At 42.6% G+C, this 25,367-nt stretch overlaps 1 protein-coding gene across 5 annotated transcripts in view; it reads left to right on the plus strand.

The window, feature by feature from the left end:
• The window catches only part of DAAM2 (dishevelled associated activator of morphogenesis 2), a 201,478-nt gene extending 176,428 nt beyond the window's left edge, over positions 1 to 25,050 (plus strand). For all 5 annotated transcript variants that reach the window (XM_054062714.1, XM_054062716.1, XM_054062715.1 and 2 more), the window contains 6 exons: positions 493 to 661; positions 2,393 to 2,500; positions 3,908 to 3,968; positions 8,447 to 8,578; positions 16,693 to 16,863; positions 18,816 to 25,050. In XM_054062714.1, the coding sequence (XP_053918689.1) occupies positions 493 to 661; positions 2,393 to 2,500; positions 3,908 to 3,968; positions 8,447 to 8,578; positions 16,693 to 16,863; positions 18,816 to 19,031 (857 nt within the window). In that variant the 3' untranslated portion in view covers positions 19,032 to 25,050. The remainder of the gene's footprint in view (positions 1 to 492; positions 662 to 2,392; positions 2,501 to 3,907; positions 3,969 to 8,446; positions 8,579 to 16,692; positions 16,864 to 18,815) is intronic.
• Positions 25,051 to 25,367: the final 317 nt, after the last annotated feature.

Here is a 25,367-nt window from a genome sequence, read left to right on the forward strand (position 1 = left end):
AGATCAGCCTTCCCTTCTCACCCTCAAGTCCTTGCACCTTCCATCTTTGTGGAGCAGTTAGAATAGATGCCTTTGGATGGTGGTATTCTGGGAATGTGTAACTTACAAGGAGGGGGATGGTGTATGGCTTCTGTGCCACATCCATGTAGCACGATGCGTCACAGAGAAGAGGTGAGTGTATTTTACTCTGTATTTTTTTTAATAGCTCAAGCCTTGGCCCTGTTCTTGCTCGCTGTATTTTAGAGTGTGAGGTCCAGAACAGCCATGCACCTGGGTTCAGAGGAGCATCCTGCAGGCTAGAAGTAGTTCATCTTCCTTCCAGTTGTCCTGCTTCTGGTCATGTAGATGCAGGAAGAGCAGTACACACAGACTGTTGCAACATTTGCTGGGCAATAGATGGGCATTTTAGGGTACTTCAAATTATAGGCCCAAACATATTTTGAAGACAGCCACTGTGCAATAAACTGTTCATTTTATTTTTCTCTTTTCAAGCTATTCTTCTGGCATCCAAAGAACTCATCCGAAGCAAGCGTTTGAGGCAACTCCTGGAGGTAGTTCTGGCCTTTGGGAATTATATGAACAAGGGCCAAAGGGGAAGTGCTTATGGCTTCAAAGTCTCCAGTCTCAACAAAATTGCAGACACCAAATCCAGCATAGACAGGTAGGCTAGAAGGCCATGTATAAGTTAGTTACTGTGCTGCTGCTTCTTTTATCATCATAATGAAAGTGGGGGTTGGGTTTTTATAGCCATATAGACCATTTAAAGAATGTCTTCTTTGCTATTTAAGTAGTGCTTTTCACTCTAAAAGATCCTGCAGCAACCGAGACCAGCTATTAACACAGCACTCGAATTCTGCTGTTTCTTCACATAATGCACTTATGTTATTCACAAATAAGTGAAATAAACTGGGGACAAGGGGGAATATTTGTGGAATTTGCTCTTTATATCAAAGTTTTATGGCCATTGTTTCGCAAAAAAAAAAACCCAAAACAAAAAACTCTGACCACGGTTTTATGTCTCCTGTGAAACATGGCGTATGTTTCTGATGCAGGACTGCTATAAAGTGGCTCTCTACCTACACCAGTAAAGGAATCAAAAGGATTGGCTGAGAAAGACTAAGCCTGTTTGTTTCTAGAGCAGTTAAGGAAAACAGCTCATTTTGGGAAGGCAGAGCTTACTGTTTGTGGACATGAGCTGCAGGTCTTCATAGTCTTACCCCATGTTTTGCCTCATATTGCCTTACTGGTTCTGCAGATTAATCCAGCTGTAAATGGGTAGACGACACCACTTCTGGGCTTCAGTAACACTAAGGTTTTCTTTGGAGATCTCCTATACTGGTTCTTGCTAACTCGCACCTTCCTTGACTTGTGAGACCTGCTGAGACCATAATTGCGATGAAATGAATTCAGGCTGTGACAGAATTAATAATGGCAGTAAGAAGACATAGGAAATTCATCCCTACCTAATAGAGTTTTAACTAGCAGAGTTCTGTTTTGACTACCACAATGTCCTTTCCATTTTCCAAGGCTAACACTTGTGTAGCTAGTGTTGAACATGTTTTTGCTTTAATGTAGCTTGGCTTGATTTTTCCATATATGAACTGTCCTGTGCAGACTGTTCTCTTGCCAGTTCCCAGCTCCCAGGCTCGAGTCTGTGTGAAGTGGTGGCCATCTGCTGTCTTACTGTCAGTTTACCACAAAACACGCGCCTCAAGTAGCTGTTATGGCTGGCTGTTCTATGTGCAAAATTAATCATTTACTTTACAAATTTTATTAAACCTTGTCCTGCATCTCTCATTTCTATCCACTCCTACTTCAGCTGTCATTGCTTTTGCACTGGTGAGCCTGACCACTACTCATAAGTATAGCCGTTACATTACTGTAGGAGTTCTCTTTGCAGCTTCTTCAGTCTTCAAAAACCTGCTCCTCTTTGTAGTTAACTCTCAGGTTTTTTTTCTGCATTGCCTCTGAGAACAACTCATTTCTCCCTTACAAGATAACATCACTTTTAGTACTAGGAGTTGTTTATTCTCTGAAGTATCTGGAGACAAACATATTGTATACGTATACTGTGTTAAATAATTATCTTTTCTGTTATACCATCTACACAGCTGGATGGAAGCATACTGGTGCTTCTGGAATAAACCAAGACGCAATATATTTCTTGAGGTTTTAGGAAGGATGGTTCATAAAGGGCTAATTCATTTCAGTCTGTGTTACTTTTCTTTAAATAACAGGGCTGCTAACTACTGATGTATTGGATTTTTTGTTCATTCAAGTACATTTCCTAACCAAATATTTTTCACTGATTCGTCACAATCCTTACACCATGCTTTTCCCTCTCACCACCATCTTCCTTCTCATTTCTCCCTTCTTTTTTTTTTTTCTTTAGGAACATTACACTGTTGCACTACTTAATTATGATCTTTGAAAAGAATTATCCAGATATCCTAGATATTCAGTCTGAATTGCAGCATCTTCCAGAAGCAGCAAAAGTCAAGTAAGTCCAGTGCTATTACTTGTCCCCAGAGCTCGAGTTCCCAGTGACTTTTTCTAAAGTCATGGCCAGCCTTACAGCTAAAATGCCTGTGCTCGCTTCCTTGATGGTATTCAGCTGTACCTCACCAGAGAATTTTGGTCCAAAAACATTTGTAGATAGCTAAACTGACAACTTCACTCAGATATGCCTTTATCTACTGTATTTCTCAATCAAACGTTGTTAACTATGCTGATAGTTGTTTGTAACTCACTCACCATATTCTATGATTATTCTCTAAGTTACATGCTATTTTTTCTGGATAATTGAAGATTTGTTTCTAAGGTAGAGTCAATTAGGCAGAGAGGCTGTAGCAAGCCCTTTTCAAGAAGGTCATTCAGACTTTTGCACGAATCAGTCCTACACAGAATTGTGGAGGGTATCATGCTTTCTGCACAAATTTTGGTGCTGTTTTTTCTATTTCTGTTGGTGTTTGTGGAAAATGAAAACACAAGCCATCTCCCAAAATACTACAATTTTTTTTCTTTCTTTCTTTTCAAAAAAACTACTTTGCATATTATTTGCCCAGCCATGATTCTTTATATAGGGAACTACTCCAGCTAATGAAAGACAAGTAAAAAATAAGTGTGGATTCACACTTGAAGGTACTTTTTAAGATTTTAGTGCTGGTTTTGAGATATAAACTACTAGTCACCAAATACTTGGACGGGATAGCTGTTGAGTCACTAATAGATACTAAGTAGTTACCTATGAAAAGTCATTTTTTTCATGCAAGTCCTAGGAAAAAACTCTTCTTTTTATATGATGAGCAGAAATTCAGCACAATACTTGTGTCTAGGGAAGCATGTATTAACATTGACAAGTTTGCTCAGTTACAAGGCAAGCTTGCAAGGACTACCATGTAGTGGAAATGCAGATGGGGAAAAAAACCCAGTGTTTGGATTGTGCGTAAGACAAAAATCACATGCAAATGTGCTGCTAGTGGGATTTAGTGAAGTCTTCAAGGATCTTATGTAGAGATAATCTGAGACCCCAGTAATGTGTGTGCTACAGCTTTATATCGGCTGATTATTGCAAGGTGGCCATGTGGCATACGCTCTTTGCTGGAGGGTCATGCTCAGCTCACAGGGTAGGTGTTCCAAGGGCAAGCCTCCTCTTCTTCCTAGGAAAATCCTGGTCTTCAGTATGACCACAGGCGATCAGGATCTGCCTCATCTGACATCTCGTACAAAAAGCAGCACAGAGCATTAACAGATCCCCTTCCCCTCATTTCTAGTCATCTGGCATGGCTGGTGCCAGAGGCTGGATACAAGATTTGATGAGCCAAGGGTCTGTCCTGCTGCACAGTTCCCATATTCCCGTGTAACACTGCTCTTTTTGTTTTATCTGCTCTGTCTGTTTCCTGTGCAGCCTGGTAGAGCTGGAGAAGGAAGTCAACAACATAAAGACTGGATTGAAAGCTGTTGAAGCTGTAAGTATCTGAAGGTTCCCAAAGTGCCACACTTAAAACATCTCACTCAGAATCAGGGGCACTATATATTTTATAATAAAAGAAAGTGGCTTGATTTTTTCCGTTCCTTCCCATTCCATTCCAGAATGCTTTAACCAAGAAAAAACAAATAAAACTTCTCATGTGGAGCTCCTGCTGATGATCTTAGCAGACTTAAGCCTAATGAAAAGTGTGTTTGATCTCGGCCTGAAAAGTAAAAGGACAGTTTGACAAATGGCATGAAAGAAGAAAAAATTCTTGCTCTATCTTACTGAGAGATGGCTGGCTGATGAGCAAGTGTTTCACTGGCTCTTGGAGTGGAAGTAAACATGTAGTGCACTATTATATGCAACCCTAACCTATACTAAGCACTCCTTAGGGAGGCAAAGGAGGAGGTAGACTAACTAAAGATGAGGGAACTGAGCTGGCAAGAAAAACAATAAGAGTGTTTGTTTTCCTGCTACTAAAGAAAGCCTTTTAATCTGGACATAGGTTGCTCGTGTTCAATTTGTACATAGATAGTGCAGAGCCTTCCATCTCAACAGAGACCTGTGCAAAATGGATGCAGTTTTGTGTAATGAGTTATAAGAGTTAGAAATGAGAGATGGGCCTAAATGGGCTCCCTGGGAGTCACAAGTTCATGTGTCAACTGTGGGTCTCCTACCTGAAAGCCTGCTTTAGCTAACATATGGAGTTTGTTCCTGGGGAAAGACTCCAGCCTTCCTCAGGCAGGAGAGAACAGAGCAGGACATTATATTCAGTGGCATGAAATAGGAACTCTTGTATTTGCCTCTTGCTTATTCCACTGATGTTTGTTTATGGCTTTGACCGACCCCATGTGTTTGTCTCCTTTCTATGAAATGGCAGCTACAAATACCTCAAAGTTAAGTATTTGCACAGCAGCTGAAAACATAAAGATTAAAGGGTATTAAAGTGTCCCTCTCTGTCACTCTGTTGTTGCCATCCCTTAACGTCTCCCATCATCTGCACAGACAAATATAAATCTGTCTGTAAGAACATTGTTCTCTTTTTGCAAGTATAGAAACAAAATCATATGTTCAGGTTGGTGCTGGCATTTCTTGCCTGTTGGATAAACTAAGGCAAGAGCAGAGCTAAGAGACAAGGCAGAGGTCTTCAGAACTCAAGAAGGTCCCTGCTGTGCTTAACTGTTCTTTTCCCTTTCAAACAGAGTTTTATTAGCCACACTTTTCACTGTCTTCGGGATTTCACCTGTCTTTTTCAACTCGTGTCAGTTTTATACTAGTGGAGCATTTCAAATGAGGAGCATTCTGCACTGGGACTGCTGGCAAAGGGACCAGTTTTTGGGAATTTGCATTGGGTGGTTTCTGTTCAAGGATTACCTGTCTATAAGGAACTAACACAGAACCCTCCAATCCTTCTCATCCACTATGACACAGACAGTGATGTCTTTTTCTTTCACCTGGCCTGAGTTTGGTTTGGCTCTGGGGGTAGAGAAAGGGATCTTTGTTCTATCAGCATCCCCCAGGCTGTCTGGCTGTCTCAAGCAGTTTATCGCATAATTAGCCAATGATCCTTCCATGAAAAAAACAAGCTTTCCAAGCCTTATTTCTGGATTGTTGGGGTGAGGGAGAACACAGCAATGAGAGGACATACTGCTGCATACATGGAGTGCAGTGGTTAGGATTTAACAGCACCTCTAAAAGGAAGGCTAGTGTGGAGTTCATGACATGAAGAGAGGTGCAGTTTGGGCTGGGACAGAGAATTCCCTCCATTGAAATGTCAGTACCTACTTCTGTTTTGCTTTCTGTGACTGGATTATTTGTCCATTTATCTTTACAGTCAACTCTTCTCCTTTTTCCCATGCATGGGTTCCATGGGCAACCTCTCCTTCCCATTCAACAACCATCATCTTCCCTCCTCAGTGTTTTCCCTGCTATGGTATTTTTCATCTGGGGCTGCCAGCACCTCCCAGTCTGCTTGCTCAATTTGTGGTTTTCTAGCATTCAAAAAGCAGCACTATAGCAACAATAGAAGATCACTGTCAGGTGGAAGGGGGAGGAGGGGAAGGTGTGATTCTTGACTCCATTCCAGTGTGTTCTCACCACAGCCTTGGCTCCAGTAACTGAGAAGTTTCTTCAAGGCCCCTTAAGAATAGAAAGCTAAAAATAGTTTAACAGTCAGATGTTCTTAAAGGTACTGCTGATGCTATGCTTTCCTGGACTTGCAGCTTTTTGTGAAAATAAGACATATTCCTTTGTCAAGACACCTGCCGCTATTGCCTTTGTGTAAGATGCTTCCAGATGGACAGCTAAGTAGTTATGTGTCTTCTACGAATCAGGAAATTAATTCTGTCAGCAGAGCCCTTCTCTCACGCAGTGAAGAGATGACAACCACCACTTCAAAAACCACTGCCATGGCTGAATCATTTAATCCCTCTGGAGAACCAGCAGCCCAGCCCACCAGGGGCAGTGCTAGCTTCTGCTATAGTGCTGTTATGACTAGCATGGACCATTTCTAGAATATACAGAGGAGTTTCTTTTTCTCTGGCATCACTCTTGGGTTGATTGCATAGTCATGCTGGTTACATGTATGTGATTTTTTTATTATTTTGGAAGAATTATTCTGCAGGGAAGAACTGCATTTGAAATTGACAGGCAGACCACCTAATCTTAATTTTACTTTGAAAAACATTGTTCTCTAGTAATAATCCCAAATGCTGTAACTTTCAACTGTGAGTAACGTGACAGAACTGTTATACTTTCTTGGTTGGGGAAGGGGGCAAGGAGGAGAGAGAGCAACTTTCAGCTAAATAGTAGCTTAAAAATTAGAATGGGGAAGAGTGGCTGAAAAAATATGTATGATTTTAGAAGCACGTGAAGTGATTTTTCCTGTTCTTGTAAGGTCCAATTCAAGGTGACTGTAACATAAAGACAGTTCATTGCAAAGTGGTGTAACTGAGTAGTGCTCCCAGGACTGTCCCTTCTCTTGTATTAGGAAAACCAGTGGAGGAGAGGATGTAATGTAAAACAGGGGAAGTTGCACTTCTTTAATGTGGACTTTCCTGTGGCCACTTACTTATTGCTTTTCCTACCCCTTTTCTGCTTAGTGGTCTCTCCTTGTAGTGGTTATATTGTCTTTCCAACTCACACCAGACCAGAAGATATATCACATGCGATTTTAGATTGTTGATGGCCATAGTCATCCTTTGCATTCAGCAACACTGTGGAGCAAATCCCGAGGAGTTCCTCAGCATAGATGCTTATAAACCTATCCATTTGGCTCTGTGAACCAGTATTTTGATGACCAGTAACAGGAAGCACAAAAATGCGTGTAGCTGGACTTAGGGCCAGAACAAAAATATTTTTTTCTGAAGGGAACAGAGGGTCAGATCGTAACTTGACCTGCTGTTTCATGCTGCTTTCTCTACAGAGATAATAAGGCTTTATCATTTCCACTGATTATTCAGCTGAGAATAAAGATGAGGCCCAGATTACTATCTCATTGGCCCCATGAGACTGTCAAACTGTATACAAGCCAAGTACAGGAATTGGACACTGCCAATCTTCTTCTTAACTTAATCATTTTGAGGAGCTCCATGGCTCTTTCAGTGCCATAACCATAGCTAATAGAGTAAGGAAAGAGGTAGCATAGGTAATCTTGGCCTAAAACTAAAAAAGTTGAGCCAGCAACAAAGAATCTTACTTCTTTTGACTTCTTTCTGTAGGTAGCAGACAAATAAAGCTTAGTTTATGTCTTTTATTTTCTTTGTTTCTTTCCCCATAAATCTTCATATCACAATAGCCCCAGTTTATAACTCTGAGTTTTATGACATCCAATCTAATGCTTACTAGTTGCACAGTGGTAGCAAATGTTGTACCTGACTTTTTCTGCTTATTCTTCAGCAGGAGAACCAGTTTTGGTGTCTTTTTGCTATCTACCTAGTGCTTTTCAGAGATCTAAAGGGGAGATTTGAAGCTAGGCACTATATAGATTTTTCACACATGTACAGATTTCCCCAAGTGTACAGCATTTTGAGCCACCCTGGAAAGAGAAGATGGAGGGAAACTCACTATTAAAAATTGCAAATTCACTTACTACACAATCCAAGTTCTCTATTATTTGTCACTCTGCTTAGGAAAAAAAATGCAGCATTTTGTGTACTTGATGCTTAAATTATGAAGTTGCTTTAGAAATTCACCATGTTGATGGATTTCTTGAGAGTAATGGTTGTTTGAGGATATAAGGGGAACTGTAACTGAGACCTTCCTTTATCCCACTTTAACCTTCCTTCTCATGCTGAAAAGGCAAAACCTTTCACTTAGTGAGAAAGTGGTTTCAGAGTTACGGCTCTGGATGAATGTGTGCAAAGTGGGAGGATACCCTGCACTGAGTGAAATAGATGGTCTTCCCTGCTCCCTTCCTTGTCATCAAGGAGGGTTTGACACTTGCCTGTCTACATCTCTTACATCTTCTTTCAGGAGCTGGATTATCAGAAGAGACGTGTGCGGGAACCAGGGGACAGGTTTGTTCCTGTCATGAGTGATTTCATCACTGTGGCCAGTTTCAGCTTCTCAGAGTTAGAAGACCTTCTCAACGAGACAAGAGACAAGGTATGAATACATTTTGAAGTGTTTGGGGTATCACTGGTTCAGTCAAAAGCATGAATCAAAATAGAAGCAGCAATTTTAGACGCTGGGACTGTATTGAAAACTCTAGTAGACACTGAAAGTAGTTTGAAGTTTTCTGACTTTTACTAGTCTGGTGTATAGTAATTCAGAATATATTTTGGAATCAAAAGAAGGGTCAATGCTTTTGCCTGCTTCTTGCTGATCTTTCTTAACATTACCCGCGTGGCATAGAATTGCCACAATGATGTCTGTACCAGGTACCACACTCAACTGTGGTGCTGAAAGGTCTATCTTTTAAGCAACCTCTCAAAAAGAGGTCACTTGGTTATTGTGACCTCATATCTTTTACCTTCTCCTTCTGACTTTATCCCACTCTACTTGTTTAGCTGGGGACATTTGTGCTTCATTTCTTTCCTTTTAAAATGCACCTCTGGGTAGTTTGGTAACCCTGAATTCTTCATCTTTTATGGTCATCCTTCTCTGTTACTGCTTGTGTTTCAGTACAAGGATAGAAATCCCAAACTTACATGGTTTGTCTGACATTCTTGGATCCTTGTCACACAGCCAGCACTATGTGTGTTATTCTTCAGGTGCTGCTGTGATCGTTTTGTCCTTTCAGTGTCTGCACCTCCATTACCAGATTTGTACAACTTAGGAGGTGCTTGTTCCTTGCTGATGATTGGAGCCTGACACTAATCCCTCTGTCTCTCAGCTAAATGAGGAAGAATTTTTATGAAAAGATCGTAAGCATATTAAAATGTTTAGAGAAGAGCAAGGTCTAAAGTAAATTACGTGTAATGGCAAATCTGCCCTTGTTGGCTGGCGTGTTAAAAGTGCTTGGCTTTATGATGCAAATGCCTTATTTCTTTTGGACTGAATTATTTCCGGTGGTGGTGTCAATCCTTGCAGCATTAAGGGACCTATTGTTTTATTGATGAAACCTGTGCCATTAGATTTAGGTAGGCTTTACATTTTCAAGTATAGGCAAAATGCAGGCTGAGGAACTGAACAGTAAGGCCTCACTCATCCAGTTGCTCTACGTTGATATAATTCTGTAATTCAAAAGCATTTCCCTTGCAGTGGAGATAATATTTATAATACTGACTTGCAGCTGTGAACACCAGTGGCTACTCACTGTCAGCTAGAGCTAGCTGCCCTAGCAAATGCCACTGAGGCTGTAGTTATTACAATACTCAGAAGGCAAAGCCGGGCAGTCCAACTCTCGTTAATGTTGTAAGGAAATTTTGTGGAGGATAATGTGCCTATTATTTTTTGTCATGTTGCGTCAGAAGATGCAGACTGCTTCCAACATAGTAATGTTCACACCATACTGGCTTTATAATCGCAAACCCAATATTTTACATTCCACGCTTCCACTAGATTTACTGAAAAAAGTTTAGTTTTCTATGGTTTAGGGGCTTCTGTTTTATAACTGGGTAAAATTTGCAACTTCATTGTAGTTGGCTCACATTTCTGGAAGCAAATTCACTCTGTCCTTGGCTTAGACCGCCCACTTTTGGTTTGGTGTTACAGATGGTGGTGGTCCTTTCTTTTGGCACACTAGGACAAAAGTCCAATGTAGATTCTTTTCAAAGTCAGTCAAGAGTTAAAAACCAGCAAGTGGTACATGTCCTGAACAGCAATGCAATGTTTCTTGATCAGGCACTTGCAGGAAAAATGCTGTTCTTCTACTTTAAGAATAACCAGAGAATCTCCCGGCAGACAGACCAATATGTCTGGAAGTTGTTGCATGCTTTTTTAGACACAGCCAACATAAAGCACTCAATGTAGAGAGATGTTTTTATTTTAATGACTATAACATGCTTAGAAAATGCTTCTCTACCTTCTCCTCACACACCCTTACTATGTTTGAACACATGCCATTCCAACTTTTGCTCAACTCATGGCTTTGGTTCTTCCACTGGCGAAAAGCCTTTTTTGGACTCCTAAAAGGGAACTGCCTGTCCTTACCAGTGCTGAGCTATTTTTCATGTTTGCCTTGTATTATTTTTCCTCTCTCTTCTTCCTCTTTTTCCCCTTTTTCTTAAGAAAGAAAGTGAAGAAAAGAAAAAAGTGGGAGGGAGAAGAAAGCTGGAAATTTTCAGCAAACCAGATGTGCTTATAACATCTTCCAACCTCAATGGGCTCTCTGTGTTTGTTGAATCACAAGCTTTTTTCTTACCATGGAAACCTATTATAACTAGCCAATTGAAGGAAGAGAGGGACGAAGACATCTGATTATCCTGTTCTTTTTTTGATTTCTCAAAGCAAATTGAAAAAAAAGGTAGTAGGAGAGGGAGGACTTTTAAAAATATCCTCGTGAGCCCAGGAAGAGTTAGTGTGCTTCACAGACTTATTACTAATAATGAAGCCTAGTTGTAACAGCCGGAGTTGGATATCCTTCTAAATATAGATTTGGCTAATTGATTGCCATGAGTTAATCAAAACCATGTTTCCTCAGCTGGGATTTAAAACAATACATATTATCTTTTCAAACCTGGGAAGTTTTTTAGTTTTTCTAAATGTTTTTAGTATTAGCAAAAGTAACTTCTTAAAGGAATAAAGTTATAGAAACAATCCATTACCAAGGTGTGGTGCTGACCTTCTCTGTAGAGGATATTTTTCACAATGTCGTGTAGTACTTCTCTTTTTTTGGCGTTACTGGTTAAACAGGACCATTTACAGTTAGTGACTGTGTGGAGAAAGTAATATTTTGAAGTTAAAGGGCCAGGTTGTCAGATGCCGGCATCCATGTTTACAGTTATAAGGCTTTCTCTGCTCTTATCTTCATGCAGTAAACAGATGGCTTGGTTAAGAATTGATTGAAAACTTAGACTTACTCTTTAAACAGCCTCCTCAGCACAGCTGGTTCTTGTTCTTCTTGTGTTTTTCTCACTTTCAATACCACTTTATAAGGGAATATATAGATAAGATCAAGGGATAATGTTTTCTGCCGTTTCCTATAAACTGGAACGTGGAGGCAGGAGAAAGTGAAATTCTGCCCTGGAATCCTCCACCAGATTTTACGTGTTCGGACAGATGAAAATTTGACTTTTTTCACATCAGAATGAACAGAATGGGGTTGAATTTTATTTGTGGTTTGTTTTTTTTTTTCACTTTTTTTCCTGTGGGGAAAGAGTGAAAATGCCCAGGCAGAGGTACAGTGACCTCCCATGGTATGAACCTTTGAAAAGGTGACATTTGCCCTACATGAAGACTTACAATGTACTTAAATGTTGACTGGTATGAACTTAGATCTCTAGGCTGCTTCATAAATGTTCTGCTTTGTGCCTGCTTTATAACAACTCAATTTTTAAAATGTTTTGGATCTTCGTAGAAGAAAAAAGTCTGATTAGTCAGATTTTGCCATCTCTTTGATGAATAGCAAACTTAAGTCTCTCTAGAAGCAGAAAAGCCACTGCCTGGGCGAGGCTGATGAGGAGGGTAGGAACAGTGTCCATCCCCAGTATTTGTCATCACATCTCCTCTCAAGCAGGGCTTATATATTTATCATCATGGAGACTGGAGTTCAGACTGTGCATGTGTATTTAGTAAGCTCAGCACACATAGTAACTGTTTTGAAGAACAGAAAGGCAGAGAAAGCCAAAATCCATTTAAGAAAATAGTAATTAATGGCAGAATGTGATTAAGCGTATGGAAATACTGTAGTCCAAGGGCCAGTTACGGGCTGGCCACATCAGTCATTCATTTTTGGGGACTGGTATTTTCTGTCAACCACTGGGGCTAATGAATAAGGAAAGGATCAGGACAGCCAAGACGGGGTGTGTTAGAAAGGACATGGACTGACACCATAGTCTGCTGTCAGAAACAGCCATTTGTTAAATAAATTATGTATGCGTTGTACCTGAGCTTAGAACTGCAGATGCTTCAGGGTAGGTTGGCATATAATGTCTCAGAAATGTTTGCATCACCTGTATCTTGATTCTTGGGGCTGCCAAAGTCACTTTCCTGGGATAATCCTGTAAGAACATTTAGGCACAGTGAGAGCTGGGCCCAGCCCTATTTGAAATCGGCCACACTCTGAACCTGTCCCATAAAGAGAACAGACATTTATTTGAACTGCCTCGGTACAAGATTGGAGTCTTCATAACAGCAAATTCAAGATTACTTCTCTGGGGAAGATGGTTCATGTTGCATGGCTACATGGTATAATTCATTTGTATATTATCTTCTCTCGCAAGAGGCAACAGAAAAGTTTTATTGTGGCTGTTTTCACTTCTCCTCGTAGAGCCCCATTCCTGCCATTTCCAGAGCTCTTCTGCCACTGTTTAACATTTTGTTGGCAAGCACAGCAGAGAGTGTGCGCGCTGCTGTCCTGCTTTCACTCTCCTTGCTAAAATGGCTTTTTAAAATAAACAACTGTCTAAATGATTTGCTTTGGCAAGAGGATGAATTCAGTGGAAAGTTTGGCAGAGGAAGCGGAGCTGGCACTGAGCTCGTGGACCTGTTATATCATGGAGCCTTAGGGGCCCTTATGATGTAGAAGTGAATTTTGTAATGAAAAGAAGAGATACCGTCCTGTATTACAGTGGGAAACCTGCTGAAACACAGCTTTCTATCTTGCTTTTGCCCATGTTATCTGTCCCCAAATGACTTCAGGCATAAGGGAGTTTCAGCCTTTCTTCCATGATATTACAGCACATTGCAAAATTTTGGGAATTCTTGCACGCATGAGGACTTTTCACAATTGTGCACAGTAGCAGGTACTGTTTGACAGGGAATCAGCCCACGAAGCAGTCGAGTGATTTGTACAGGGTAACACAAACGGTGCAGCAGAGAGCAGAAGAGAGGACTGGAATCCAGAGCCCCTCAGTCTGCATCACGCTGCCTCTTACACCCTGAGTGAGGCAGGCAGTGTGGTTTTAGCCACTGGGCACAAGTAGGAGCTTGGGCTCCGTTCCAGGTTTAGGGAAGCTGCCTCCAGCATCTCACTGCCCTTAGTCATAGCACTGGTGCTTTGAAAAAGCACGTGTGATCACAGAACCAGAGTCATAGGGAAACAAAAGTTAACAGAGGAGTCTGTTGCATTTTATACAGTGGAAAGGTAGCATGGTTCTCTTTTAAGTATTGACACTGATGTCGTGCCCTGTAGATGTGAACAACTGATTATTTTTTTTTTGTCATTTCCTATATCCGGTTAGTGGAGCAACACTTTATATTCTGTAATGAATGCAGAAAGGAAGGCTCAAAGAGGGAGCATGAGTTTCCAAGCCACATCTTGGGCAGAGTTGGCAGCCAAGGCTGGATCTCCTGACTTGCCTTTCTCTGCTCAGTCAGCTTTTTTCCAGAAGGGGTAGAGGAAGAAGGAAACTGTTTACTTCAGTGAACCATGGGTTTCCCTTTTGTAATTACTTTAGTACATCTAGCTCACAGAATTTTTCTTTTTATCTTTCACTGCTTTACAGTGAGTGACTGTGACCTACTAAGCCACGTTACGGGACACCAAAGACAGGCTGTTTTAAGCCTCCTCCTTGTTGCTGCTTAGAGACCACAACACCTTATACTCATGAGTGTCTCTGGAAGGCTCCCAGGCTGCTGGATCTTTCCAGCACAGCAACACTGTTCCTTCTCTGAGTGGCAGTGAGGAGGCAGTGGCAAAAGCCTCTCTGCCAGTGTGACTGGTGCTGGTTGATAGGTCATGTGCAGAACATTTGCAGACAACACCACCCTCTAATGGAGACTTCCTTGTATGTAGGATCCAAGAGCTCCAGGCAAGGACCCCCTCCTTTTCAACCCTCGGCATCCCTAAGAGAACAGGGCATTCATGGGCATCAAACAAGCTCGGTTCCTGTGTGCCCCCTCACTCACCTTTGCTGTCAACAGGAGGAATGCAGGGTTCAGAGGCAGCGCATTGCTAGGTACAATAGCCATCTCCTGTGCTCTGCCCCTTGACTTCGGGCTTCACAGGAGGCGGACAAGCCTTCATTCTATCTGGCAGCTCTAGCCACCCCTCTTAATTTCTGCCTTATTTTCAGTTTTCACTGGAGTTAAGCACAAATTAAGTGGGAAGAGATTTCAGGTAGCACATCTCCTGTGAGCAGTGAGCTTCAGGCACTCAATGTGTTCGAGCGACATGGCGATGCCAGTGCTGAATTCTTTCTCTGGCACATCTGCTCCCCTGGCTGATGGGAGTGCTGTAGCAGAGAAGCCAAGAAAGTATATCACATGGAGATGCTTTCTCTCCCTCTGCAGTATCGACAGCCTGTATTCCTTCTGCTGAAGAGCTAGTCTGTGTGGATTACTGGGAGACTTCTGCTCTTTCTTATTAATCAAGCAGACTAATTGTATATTACAGAGAAAATACATATATACAGAGAGGGGTGGGAAGAGGAAGTAGATGTACATACTTGTGTGTATGTGTTTTCAAAGATTTCAGAGAAAACTAGTTAAAACACAGAAGTAATGTGTTGCTTTTTCCATACTCTGAAGTCCCTCCATGACTTGCTGCTGTAGTGCTTCCTACAATTCCTGCCGTGTTTGGTAGCTCAAAGCAACTTGCATTTCTTCCAGCACTTTTTTTTTTTTAATTCTCCAGATACTTTGGGTTTCTTTGTTTGCTTCTGGCTGAGAACACAGCCTTTTTAAACAAAAAAGAAGCTATTGCTTCAAACTGCTTTGTGGGCCTGGCAGGAAAACCAGAGGAGGGTAGATGCCGAATCTCTCAGGCTGTGCCAGAAGGAAGCTGCTTTCCTTGGAGTTTTCTTCCCCCTGCAGTTGACTGGGAGACGTTGTTTATGCTTCACCTTGTACAGGGCCAGAGGGATTTATAAGACCTGCTTCCAAACTAACCTTATGCTTGGAATTGGCACCTGAACTGTTCTTACTGTTTTGTCCATTTGCAAGAGCACGCACCTAAGAGAAGGGAAGCTGGGCTGTTGGTATGAGCTGAATACATGCACAAGAGCCTTTGAAAGCAGTCCTTAGCCTGGGAGAGTGAGTTTGGTTTGTAAATGCTGAGGTCTGTAAGGATGCTCTGTTGTTTGGGGGTGGTGTGTTAAAGTGCAAGCAGAGAATACTATGGGAGCTGTGCATCAGGCCACCAGTGCCATCAGGAGCTTGTTGCTCATGCTGCCTGTCGTGATACAGAGGTGTATGAGTGATGGTGGCTGGACAATGACACAGCTTTTGGATGTTATACAAGGCTTAGTGGATGTGTGTCCATGCTGTTGACAGACTATACGTGCATGCACTGAGTGTGGTTTGTTTAGTACAGAGGCATGATTGTGAGTGTGAGAGAGCAAAGAACAGAGTACAACTACTAAAGGACTGATGTCCAAGAGTCAGGGGTTGCTGTGAATTTACCATATCCCAATCAGAACTGCCCTGTGACTGAAGTGCTGCCAGTTGGCTGCCTCCACTTGCATCCTGCAGCCTCAACATTTGCCTTTTAAAATAAAAGCCACTTGTGATGTTTTCACTCTCTTTTAAGTCTGCCCGGGAGCCCTGGCTGCTTTCCTTGCCCCTCTCTCTTGTCATGTCTGTCCATTAGTCTCCTCTCTCTCAGGCAACACGCTGACTTAGAGGGCTCCAGAGTGATGGATGACATAGCAAGACTCCTGAGAGGACAGACCGTAAAGTTATTGGAAAGGAAACCCCTCTAGCTCCAGCCATTTTAAAAGTGGATTTGAGGTGTGGGTGGAAGGGAAAAGAATGGGCTAAACTTACTTGTTTGGTTGTTAGGGTGGGCTAAAACTACTTGTTTCCCCAGCTAGCTCACTGTCTTCTGTGCCCCTGCTGTCCCACAGCTGTAGCTAAGATGTGGCCAGACAGTCATCCTCTGAAATTATCACACTCAGACACTGAATGTGGGGTTTTTTGTGTAAGTGGACAGCTAGTGCTCTCCAGCTCTGTTGCCCCATGCTGCCCAAAGTATATCCAGGAGAGCAGATTCTTCAGGGGCAGAGGCACCTGCCTTGAAGAGAGGCACTTTTGTTGCCAGGGGTAGTTTCTGCTCTCACTGCATGAATGCTCGGGAGGTATTGAATTACATGTGTGATTACTCATAAGCTTTCCACACTGTCTTCACCAAGCTGCCTGCCTAATTGTTGCTCTTGTGTTTTCTGCCCTCCTGACAGTACGCCAAGGCACTGAAGCATTTTGGAGAGAGCGAGGGCAAGATGCAGCCAGATGAATTTTTTGGCATCTTCGACACTTTCTTACAGTCATTTGCAGAGGCCAAACAAGATCTCGAGAATATGAGGAAGAAAAAGGAAGAAGAGGAGCGCAGGGCACGCATGGAGGCCATGGTGAGAGACTGGGCACAGGAGGGCATTTCTTTCCATCCCCTTTTAATGTCCCAAGAGAAAAGTTGAGAGAACGAATTCCAGTGCTCATGTCTTGTCTGTGTCCTCCCTGCCACCTCTCTTTGGTGCTGTTCTCTTCGCAAATGATGACGTTTTTCCTGCTGACCATCCTGTCAGATCTCTCTGCTATTAGGCTCCTAAATTACCCTCTTTTGGGTTCAGATGCCAAATCTAGCTGTGTCTGTTATGCCCTGTCACTTTGCAGAATGGTGTTCCCCCTGCCCAGTGCTAGACTATCCTGCTTTTGAGCTGCAGGCTCTGTGCAAAAGCTCTGGGAGCCAGAACTCCCTTGGTCCTGCCAGCTGGTCAGCTTCCACTTAGACTCCATCATCAGCTGCTGGCATGCATGTTGCCTGACAGGGTACAGTGACACAGCGAATGCCCTGGCACCCACTGCAGTCCACTCTGGCAGTATTTCTCTCTGGCCAGCCTTAACGCCTTGATTACTGGGGCCACGTCTGGCCTTGACGTGGCAAGAGAGCTTTTGTGCATCGTTGATTTTGCTGCTGGGACACAGACATGTTTGTCCCCAGGGGTTCGTGTGAACCAGCCTCCCCCTCTAACCTCAGCTTTTCCTGAGGCCTGAGAACCGCTCAGCAGTCCCCTGCCTCCTTCCCCCCTGCCAGTGCTTTGACCCTGGCTGCCACCATGGCCCCAGGTCTCACTGTGGGGAGTTGCTGCTTTAAATGTTTGCTGAGCCAAAAGCACCGGTTTGTGCCTTTCACAAGAGGGGAGAGGTAAAACGACAGGATGCCAGCAGTTTTTCTGTTGAACACAGATGAAATGCCAGGGCTCGGGCTCAAATTTCCTCTCAGTCAGCCTGTAAAGTGCAGAAATCTGCTCTCAAAGTACTAGGATGGGTTTGTGGGCCTAATATGCCACAAAGGAGGTTGCAGTTTGCTTACGGAAAGAGTCTTCCTGCAACATGGGGCTAGTGCCTAGAGTGAGTGGCCTGCTTCGGTGCATCCATCCCTTGCCATTTCCTCTAACCTTGGAGCTGAACAGTGGGGAGGGATAACCAAGCTCCCTGGAGCTACTCTAGGGAGACCAGGGGCAGCACATTGGCAAGTGGACTTATCCAGTGGTTTGTAAAATAAGTAGTTCTATTTGACTGCTCTTTGTGTTTGTAATGTTTCTCTTTCTGGAGTTAAGGCAACGTGCCTTCCTCTTCCCATCACAGCAACACACTGCCTCCATCCAAACGTAAGCTGTCTGGTGGACAGAATTTCTGTTGATGTTTTAATATCTTACATAATTTTTGTTCTCCGGTGTGTTTAGCTTGTGGCTTTCTGGTTTTTTTTCCTTTCTTCTTTTCTTCCTTCTGCAGGACTGCAGCCTTTCTGCCTGTCAATTTAACTAGCAATGCCTGAAGCACAAAGCTGCTTGGGACTGTTGTAGTAACAGTTTGTATAGAATCATCCAAACTAACTTTAAACTCACTAGGCTAGGGACTGTCAGCACAGTAGGTACTGCCACACTAAGATCATTGTGAGTCTGGTCCCAAAAGCTGGGTAATTACCTATACCAGCATCACTTGTAGACTGTCATTTGGCACAGCTATTTTGCTGGCACTGCCTGAAGGTAAAATTAGTGTAAAAGAGCAGCAGCACAGACAGATCCCATGTGTACTCTTTGCTCCTGGGTAGTAGTGCTTTGTGAGGCAAATGTACAGTGCTATTCATTCCTCAGCTCTCCTGCTTTTGGCTTGCCTGTGAAGAAGAGAAGCCCAGTATGGTTGCCTGTTGCCCTTGGCATAGGTGATGGCCTTGTGGATAAGGTCCTAATCTATTTTTGCTCTAAACTATGCTGGCACATCTTAGCTGCCTCTTGGCAGTGTACCTAGTGATCTAACATCTCTGTTTAGTAATCCTAAAACTGTGTGTCTTTCTCCACAGCTAAAAGAGCAGAGGGAAAAAGAGAGGCGACAGAAGAAAGCAAAAGCTGGAAGCATATCTGAAGAGAGTGGGGAGTTTGATGACCTGGTGTCTGCTTTAAGGTCAGGTGAAGTCTTCGACAAAGACTTATCGAAGCTCAAGCGTAACCGCAAGCGTTCGGGGAACCAAGGCTTAGAGACAAGCCGTGAGCGGGTGGTGACAAAGCTAAATTATTAATTACAAGGGGAAGAAAAATAATCAACCGAAAGAAGATCATGCAAAAGTGCAAAACAAGGAAAATGAATGTGTGCGACAGTGCCTGGCTAACAGCTGCCCCAAAGGATTTCTTTGGTCTGTGGCTAGAGACATTACCTTTCCATGATCAGCTTGCCTCTCATCCCTCTTCTGTGCTCCTAATTTGAACCATTATAAAAGTGCCTCTATGGACGCAGCAGGGCTTGTGACTGGGCTATGCAGAGCTGACAGATTTTCTTCTGGGAATTTATTGTGTCATCAAAGGCCTCATGGTGATGACAGAAAGTACTTGGGCTTTGCAAACTGCCTCACAGCTGGAGAAAGATAATTTTTCTGTGTGCCAAAGTGAACACTAGTCACGATCCCCATCTTGCTGATAATAAGCAAGACTAATTTCCGAGCAGCTCTATAATCACCTGTCACTTCTTCAAAATCTAGACTGGCCTTCAGGGGCTTGTCAAATGTGGCTCTCGAGGTTTCCAATTTCCCTACAAAATTGGATTTTATAAACCATTGATTAGCACCTGAAAAATGCTTTTCATCTTATGTTCCATGTAATATTTTTATGCGGCTTACACTGTCCAAAGCAAGTGATGCTCAGATGGAAGTAATCTGGTTCTGGAACAAACTAAAATTCAAGACTCAGATCAACGTAAAATACTTTGCAAGTCTTTTGGATTCTGCTTTTCTAGAAGCAGCTTTCTGGATTTTGTTGATGGTTCAGCCTCAAAGCTATGAAATGCATCTTCTAGGAAAGACACTCTGGCTTTTCTTTAGAAGCCGCTGCCATGTTGGGATTACAAGTAGATGACTTTGGAGCCTGTTGTCATTGCTGGAGGGTTGGAGGGAAACAGCGGAACATTTCTTACCCGTTTGTGCAAGATTTCTTAATGCAGCCTGATGGAAATTGGGAGCTTCCTAGTATCATCCACAGGTCACAAATTGCAAAAGGCAAATGAGGTCACCGGATGCAAGAAATGTGATTTCTTTTCCAGTTGATGCTAGCTGTGATTGCTGTTGGCATGAACTTGTCTTTCTGTCTAACAGGCAGACCTTCAGTGCGTGCGTGCGCACAGACACACACACACGCCCCTACTTAGGGGAATCGTGTAACTCAGCAAGATATGAATGATGTCAAAAGAGGTTGGAACCCACAGTCTTTTTCATTTTGAAGGGATCACTTGACATGAACCGACAGAGAGTCCCATAATGAAAACTGAGAATTTTTCCAGGAATTACAGTTTGTGTAAGCTGAGCAGGCTTTGGAGATGGGTTAATTCATAAGAAAAAAATAAATTTATATTGAAGCTACCTGTATAAAGCACACAGCACAAAAGCAAAGAACCCCAAGAAGTGGCTTGAATTCTGTGTTTCTTCATGGCTGTTGGAAAGGGATCGGATTGTGTAGGCTGTCATGAGCCTTTTTTTGTTGTTGTTGTTGTCTTTTGAATCTTGTCTTCCTTTTTTGTTATCTTCCCTGGAAAAGAAAAAGTAGAAGAGAAAGAAAAGGTGTTGGATTCTTCCTCCTAGACAGGAAGAAAAGAGAGGACATTTGAAAAGAGAGACTCACCATCTACAAACTATGCATCAATAGTCAACAGCACAAAACGTCAAAGAATCCCAGGGAAGTGAGAAAAGCTCTATTTGTCACTTTAATAATTTGGTTTTATTTTTCTCTGAATGTCACTCAAACTCAGGCTCTGTACCGAGTCTGCAGAACAGAAGTTCCTCTGCCGTGCACACTGCCTGATCAGTATTACACACTACCGATACTGGAGAAGCGAACTGTGGTGGTTTTCTGAACACTTTGAGAGTAAGATAATTATGTAAACTATGGAAGAAGCAAAAGAGTCAGAATTGCTAAACTCTAATATTTCATTGTTTACTGAATTCTGAGTCTCCCACCCCAGAATTTCCCTATTTACGACATTCCAGACTGCCGCGCCTCTGTATAATACTCATCGTAAAGAGCTGGTATCTTACAAGAGCTGGGTGCATTCTCCTCCCTTACTATCCTGCTCCCCTTCTGGGATTAGCTATTAACAGCAATGCCTATTACAGCGGACACAAGCACCTTGTAGAAGAAAGACTGTATTTCATATAGGTTTTTGAAAGTTTAAGAAAAAAATCTCACTTTTTAAAGCATTTTTATTTTAAATTACGAAATGGATTTTTAGAAATGTCTGTTGTAAATTATATTAACAAGCTCCTTGCTGCTCCCTGAGGTAGACATGCTATATCCCAGCCCTTTTTGTTTGTCTTGTTTTCAAGCATGCCACATAAACTATGCCATGTAAGCCATATGAGAGGTGGTAATATGTGCCAAATTGGTATGCAGTTGAGTTTAGGTTTGGGTAATCCCTGAATTCCAGAGACGATGCTTTTAGGGATTAGAACGTTGTAGGTTTTTTGCCCCTCTCTTTTCTCCCTGGGTTTAGGACTTGCCCAGAAATTCAGGTGTAGTGCCAAGGTCAGCCCTGGTGCAAAATGATATGACTCATGGCTCTGTCCAATTTACGGCTGCTTGCTCGCTTCCCGGGTACTTGTTTGATAAGGCAGACTGTCAGCATGACAGTGCTGTCAGAGAAGAAACACCTCAGGGCAAAACCCTTAAATATAAATACAGCATTCCCCCAGCCCTGGTATTTGTGCTGTGTTTTTTGAAACTGAAGTCACTTTGCCAGGCCACAAATGTAGCAAAAGCAGAGAGAGTAATAAACCCTCTGTCCATTTGTGTACACAGTTCAACTCCGATTTAAAGAGATACAGTATGATGGTACGCAGCACTCTGGTCATGCTGACAGAGTCAAAGAAATCTGATGTAGTTTTTCCACCTCCTTTACTCATACACAAATAAGGACTCCTATGCAACTCCTGTAAATCCTGTGGGATACTTACTCGAGTGGACAGAAAGCTCAGAGTCATGCCCCTGATTCATTGCAGCTCAACGTTCTCAGTACTCCAGTGCCCCAAACTCCTGTTTTGAATCTCTTGTGGTGGGTGAAGGCTTTGTTCAGCATGCTGAACAGTCACCCTTGGCTTTTGACTCCATGGTGAGTGCTCATAAAGAGGGTTTGGGGAAAGCTCAGTTACGCTCTGAAGCAAGGAGTGATTTCATGTAAGTGGTGACAAGTGGAAAGACCCATTAATAGGTCTATTGTGTGAGATGAGGCTGGCCACACAGAAGATAAGGAGAAAAGTTGGTTCAGCTCTAGGGCCTGGCATCAGATTCTTGCTGAAGCCTAGTTTGTCCTTTCTTCTCCTCTCTTGGGAATTATAATTGCATCTATGCTCTGTTCTTCATCAGTGATTATGGTAGAGTTACTGAGTGCTGAAGGGGACAGGAAAATATTATTCCTTTTCCTTTAGTGCTAGCAGAGCCTAAGCAGGTATAGTAAGCAGTGGTGAGATGTAACATTAAGGCGTAACCTTTTTATCACACTGATAGTTGGAGAAGAACTGGGGTCTTCTCTTGTCCTTGCACCTGTGCCTAGCACAAGCATTTTAAGTGAAATCACTCTTATCTTCGGAAATAAGTGTCGGAGTAGGAGAGGCAAGAAAGGGGTAAAATCAAGGGCTTATTCTGTTTTACTCTTCCTGCAAAAATATAGTCATTGCTAACTTCATCATGAAGTTCTTCACACCTAGAAGAGGAGGTACTTTCTTACTCTCCAGACCTTGTCTCTGGAGGTCCAGTGCTCACTCACTTCTGTGTGTCTGTGTTGTTCTTAAGCAGGTTGCATTAGGATGACCTCAGAAAAGACCAAAGAACTCCCTCCACCTCCCACTCCCTTTGGTCTGGGTCATTCACAGATGGTCATGTCTCTGGAAAAGCTACCAGGTAAAGTGACTTCAGGGCAGCAAGGCTCTTTCCATGCCCTGCAGCACAGCTATCATTTGGGCATTGGTTCCCTCTGAGAGCAGGAGCAGTACTAGTGTTCAGGAGTGAGGGATTCTCCACTAGGGAGATGACCTAGGAGTCCTTCAGAAGCATCTCTGTAATGTGTTTGCAATGTCTGAGGAAGGGAAGAAATCATTAAGGGCCCTGTGGGGAACTGTGGAGCAGGCATTTCCGTTATGGCCAGCCCCAGTGGCTGAATTTTTCCTTTTTAGGAAAGCTCACACTCTGAGCTGGGTTGCATGGGAGAAGCTTGTGACAGGAGTTTCTGTGAGGGAAAAGGAGATCAGTTGTACAGTTCATGATGTACATGATATATGCAGTTTTGTTTCTGGGTTGGTTTTGTTTGTGTTTTTGTTTGGGGGTTACGTGATTTTTTTTTTAAAAAAAAAAGGTTTTAGGAATCTCTAAGGGGGACCTGTAAATCTGACACCTCTATTTATTTTGCCTTATTTTAGTTTGCTATGTTTGTATGTATACACTGCATTACGGCAAAGACTATTGAGACCGTGCCAGGGCATTACATTGGCTAGACAGCTGGGTTGGCTATTGTGCAGCAAGCAGAACTGTGCAAGAGGATGTGTGTGAACAGTCTTTGTGTGGGAAGCAAAGGAAGAAAACACTATTCTTTTGCTTTTGTCATAATCGCTTTGCCCATGGTGATACTGGTTCTGGGAGAACATGTATTTTAAAGCATGTGGTGATCTGATGCAGGTTGGTTATTTTAGAATGCTTTCTATAAAAAAAAAAGTTTATTTCTCATCATGAATCATGGTGAAAGGATTGAGAAGAGTTAAACTGCACAGTTGCTCATTCAAACTTCACCCTTCCACACAAATTCTGACCATAATACCAGAGAAGCTTGGATAGATGGATGGATAAAAGTGATTTATACCCTGCGACTTCTCACCAGGACTAACACATTGGTGAGATGAGCAAGGACAGTTCTCCTTCCTATCTTCAAGGCCAAGGAAGAAGGATTTCCCCTGCATCCCCTCTCTCCTCCTCTGCCCCACCTCCTCAGATTGTCCAGGGTAAACAAAGTCTTTCTACTTGTTGGTGTTTCACATGTGGAGTCTCTAGCAATCACCAGATATTTGGCTATGGCTTCTTGGCTTCTATAATCAACATAGCAAATTTGGGGTTGCCCGCCATCCAAACAGGTAACCTCCATTGGCTATCTTAGCTTTTCTGCTATCAAAGGTTGAAGAGGCTAACCTGGGTAACACAATTTGGCCAAGTGAAAATATAGAATTTTTATACGTCTGTGTGCGTGTACATATACACTACTCTAAGCAGCAGTTTTGATAACCACAGTCCCTGGAAGATGGCTAGATTTTCCTCACTGTGCCTGCTGAGAAGGATGCCATTAGTCTGGCATGGTGTTCTGGCACCTTGTTTCATGAGAGAGTCTGGATGCTTAATAGATCTTCCAAACCAGAGTCTTCTGTTACTGGTGATAATGTATTAATAAGATCCAGGTTGAGCAATACAAGTTGCTCTAGGTTTACACAGAGCAATTCAAAGCAGCATCTGGATCAGAACTCCCCTTTAGGCAGTTTTGGCTATTTACAAGATATTCCACAGAAATTGTGAAGGGCTTGGTCCTTTTGTGTATCCGCCACTGGGATCTCTCACCCAAGCAATCTAGGAAAGACTCTATGACAAACCATTTCCTCCACTTCACACAGTGAAGCCCTTGAACAGGGTCTTTAAAAACCTTTGCCATTTTTAGGAGAATTGTAAGGGGATGTCAGGTACCTGAGCCACTCTGTGCTCAACATTTCCCCTCCAAACCATCCCCATTCTCCAGCCATTCTCCTCCCCTGCAAGCCTACTCAGCTTGAAACTCACAGGTCACTTTGGGATGTGTCCCTGCCCACTAAGTTAGAAAGTATGGTGCAGCTTACTGAAGTGGGAGGTTGTGTGCTGCTGTAATGCCTTGGCGTATCCTCATTTCTTAGTCAGTTTAAGACTATAAGTGAATTATATGTACAAATCCTGTAGTGTCCTTTTTATCTGTATCTTTTTATAAGAACATACTGTAATACTAAAAAACAAAAAAAATTAAAAGATATATTGCCCCCACTACGTCTCAGTACATTTCTTCATAGCTGCGTTTTATGTGCATGCTTAAAAGCGAGTTGGAATTGGGGGCACTACTTTGCTAAGCTCTTGGTCTTTCTCTTTGGTTGAAAGAGATGCACCTTTTTAGGTGATGAAAGCACTGAAGAGCTGGTGAGAAACTTCACAGTTTGTTCTGGGGGAACAAGCAACATGGTGGAACACAAACACGTTGTCCTCACGCATTGCAATCATAAAGAACTAACCATAGAACCAGCAGGTTGCCATATCTGAAGATCCTATTAAAATAAAACACTCTTTCATTGCTCTTTCAGAACAACACAGGAGTTCTTTTC

The sequence above is a fragment of the Cuculus canorus genome, chromosome 3 (genome assembly GCF_017976375.1).
Source record: "Cuculus canorus isolate bCucCan1 chromosome 3, bCucCan1.pri, whole genome shotgun sequence".
In the NCBI taxonomy this organism is placed as follows: Eukaryota; Metazoa; Chordata; class Aves; order Cuculiformes; family Cuculidae; genus Cuculus; species Cuculus canorus.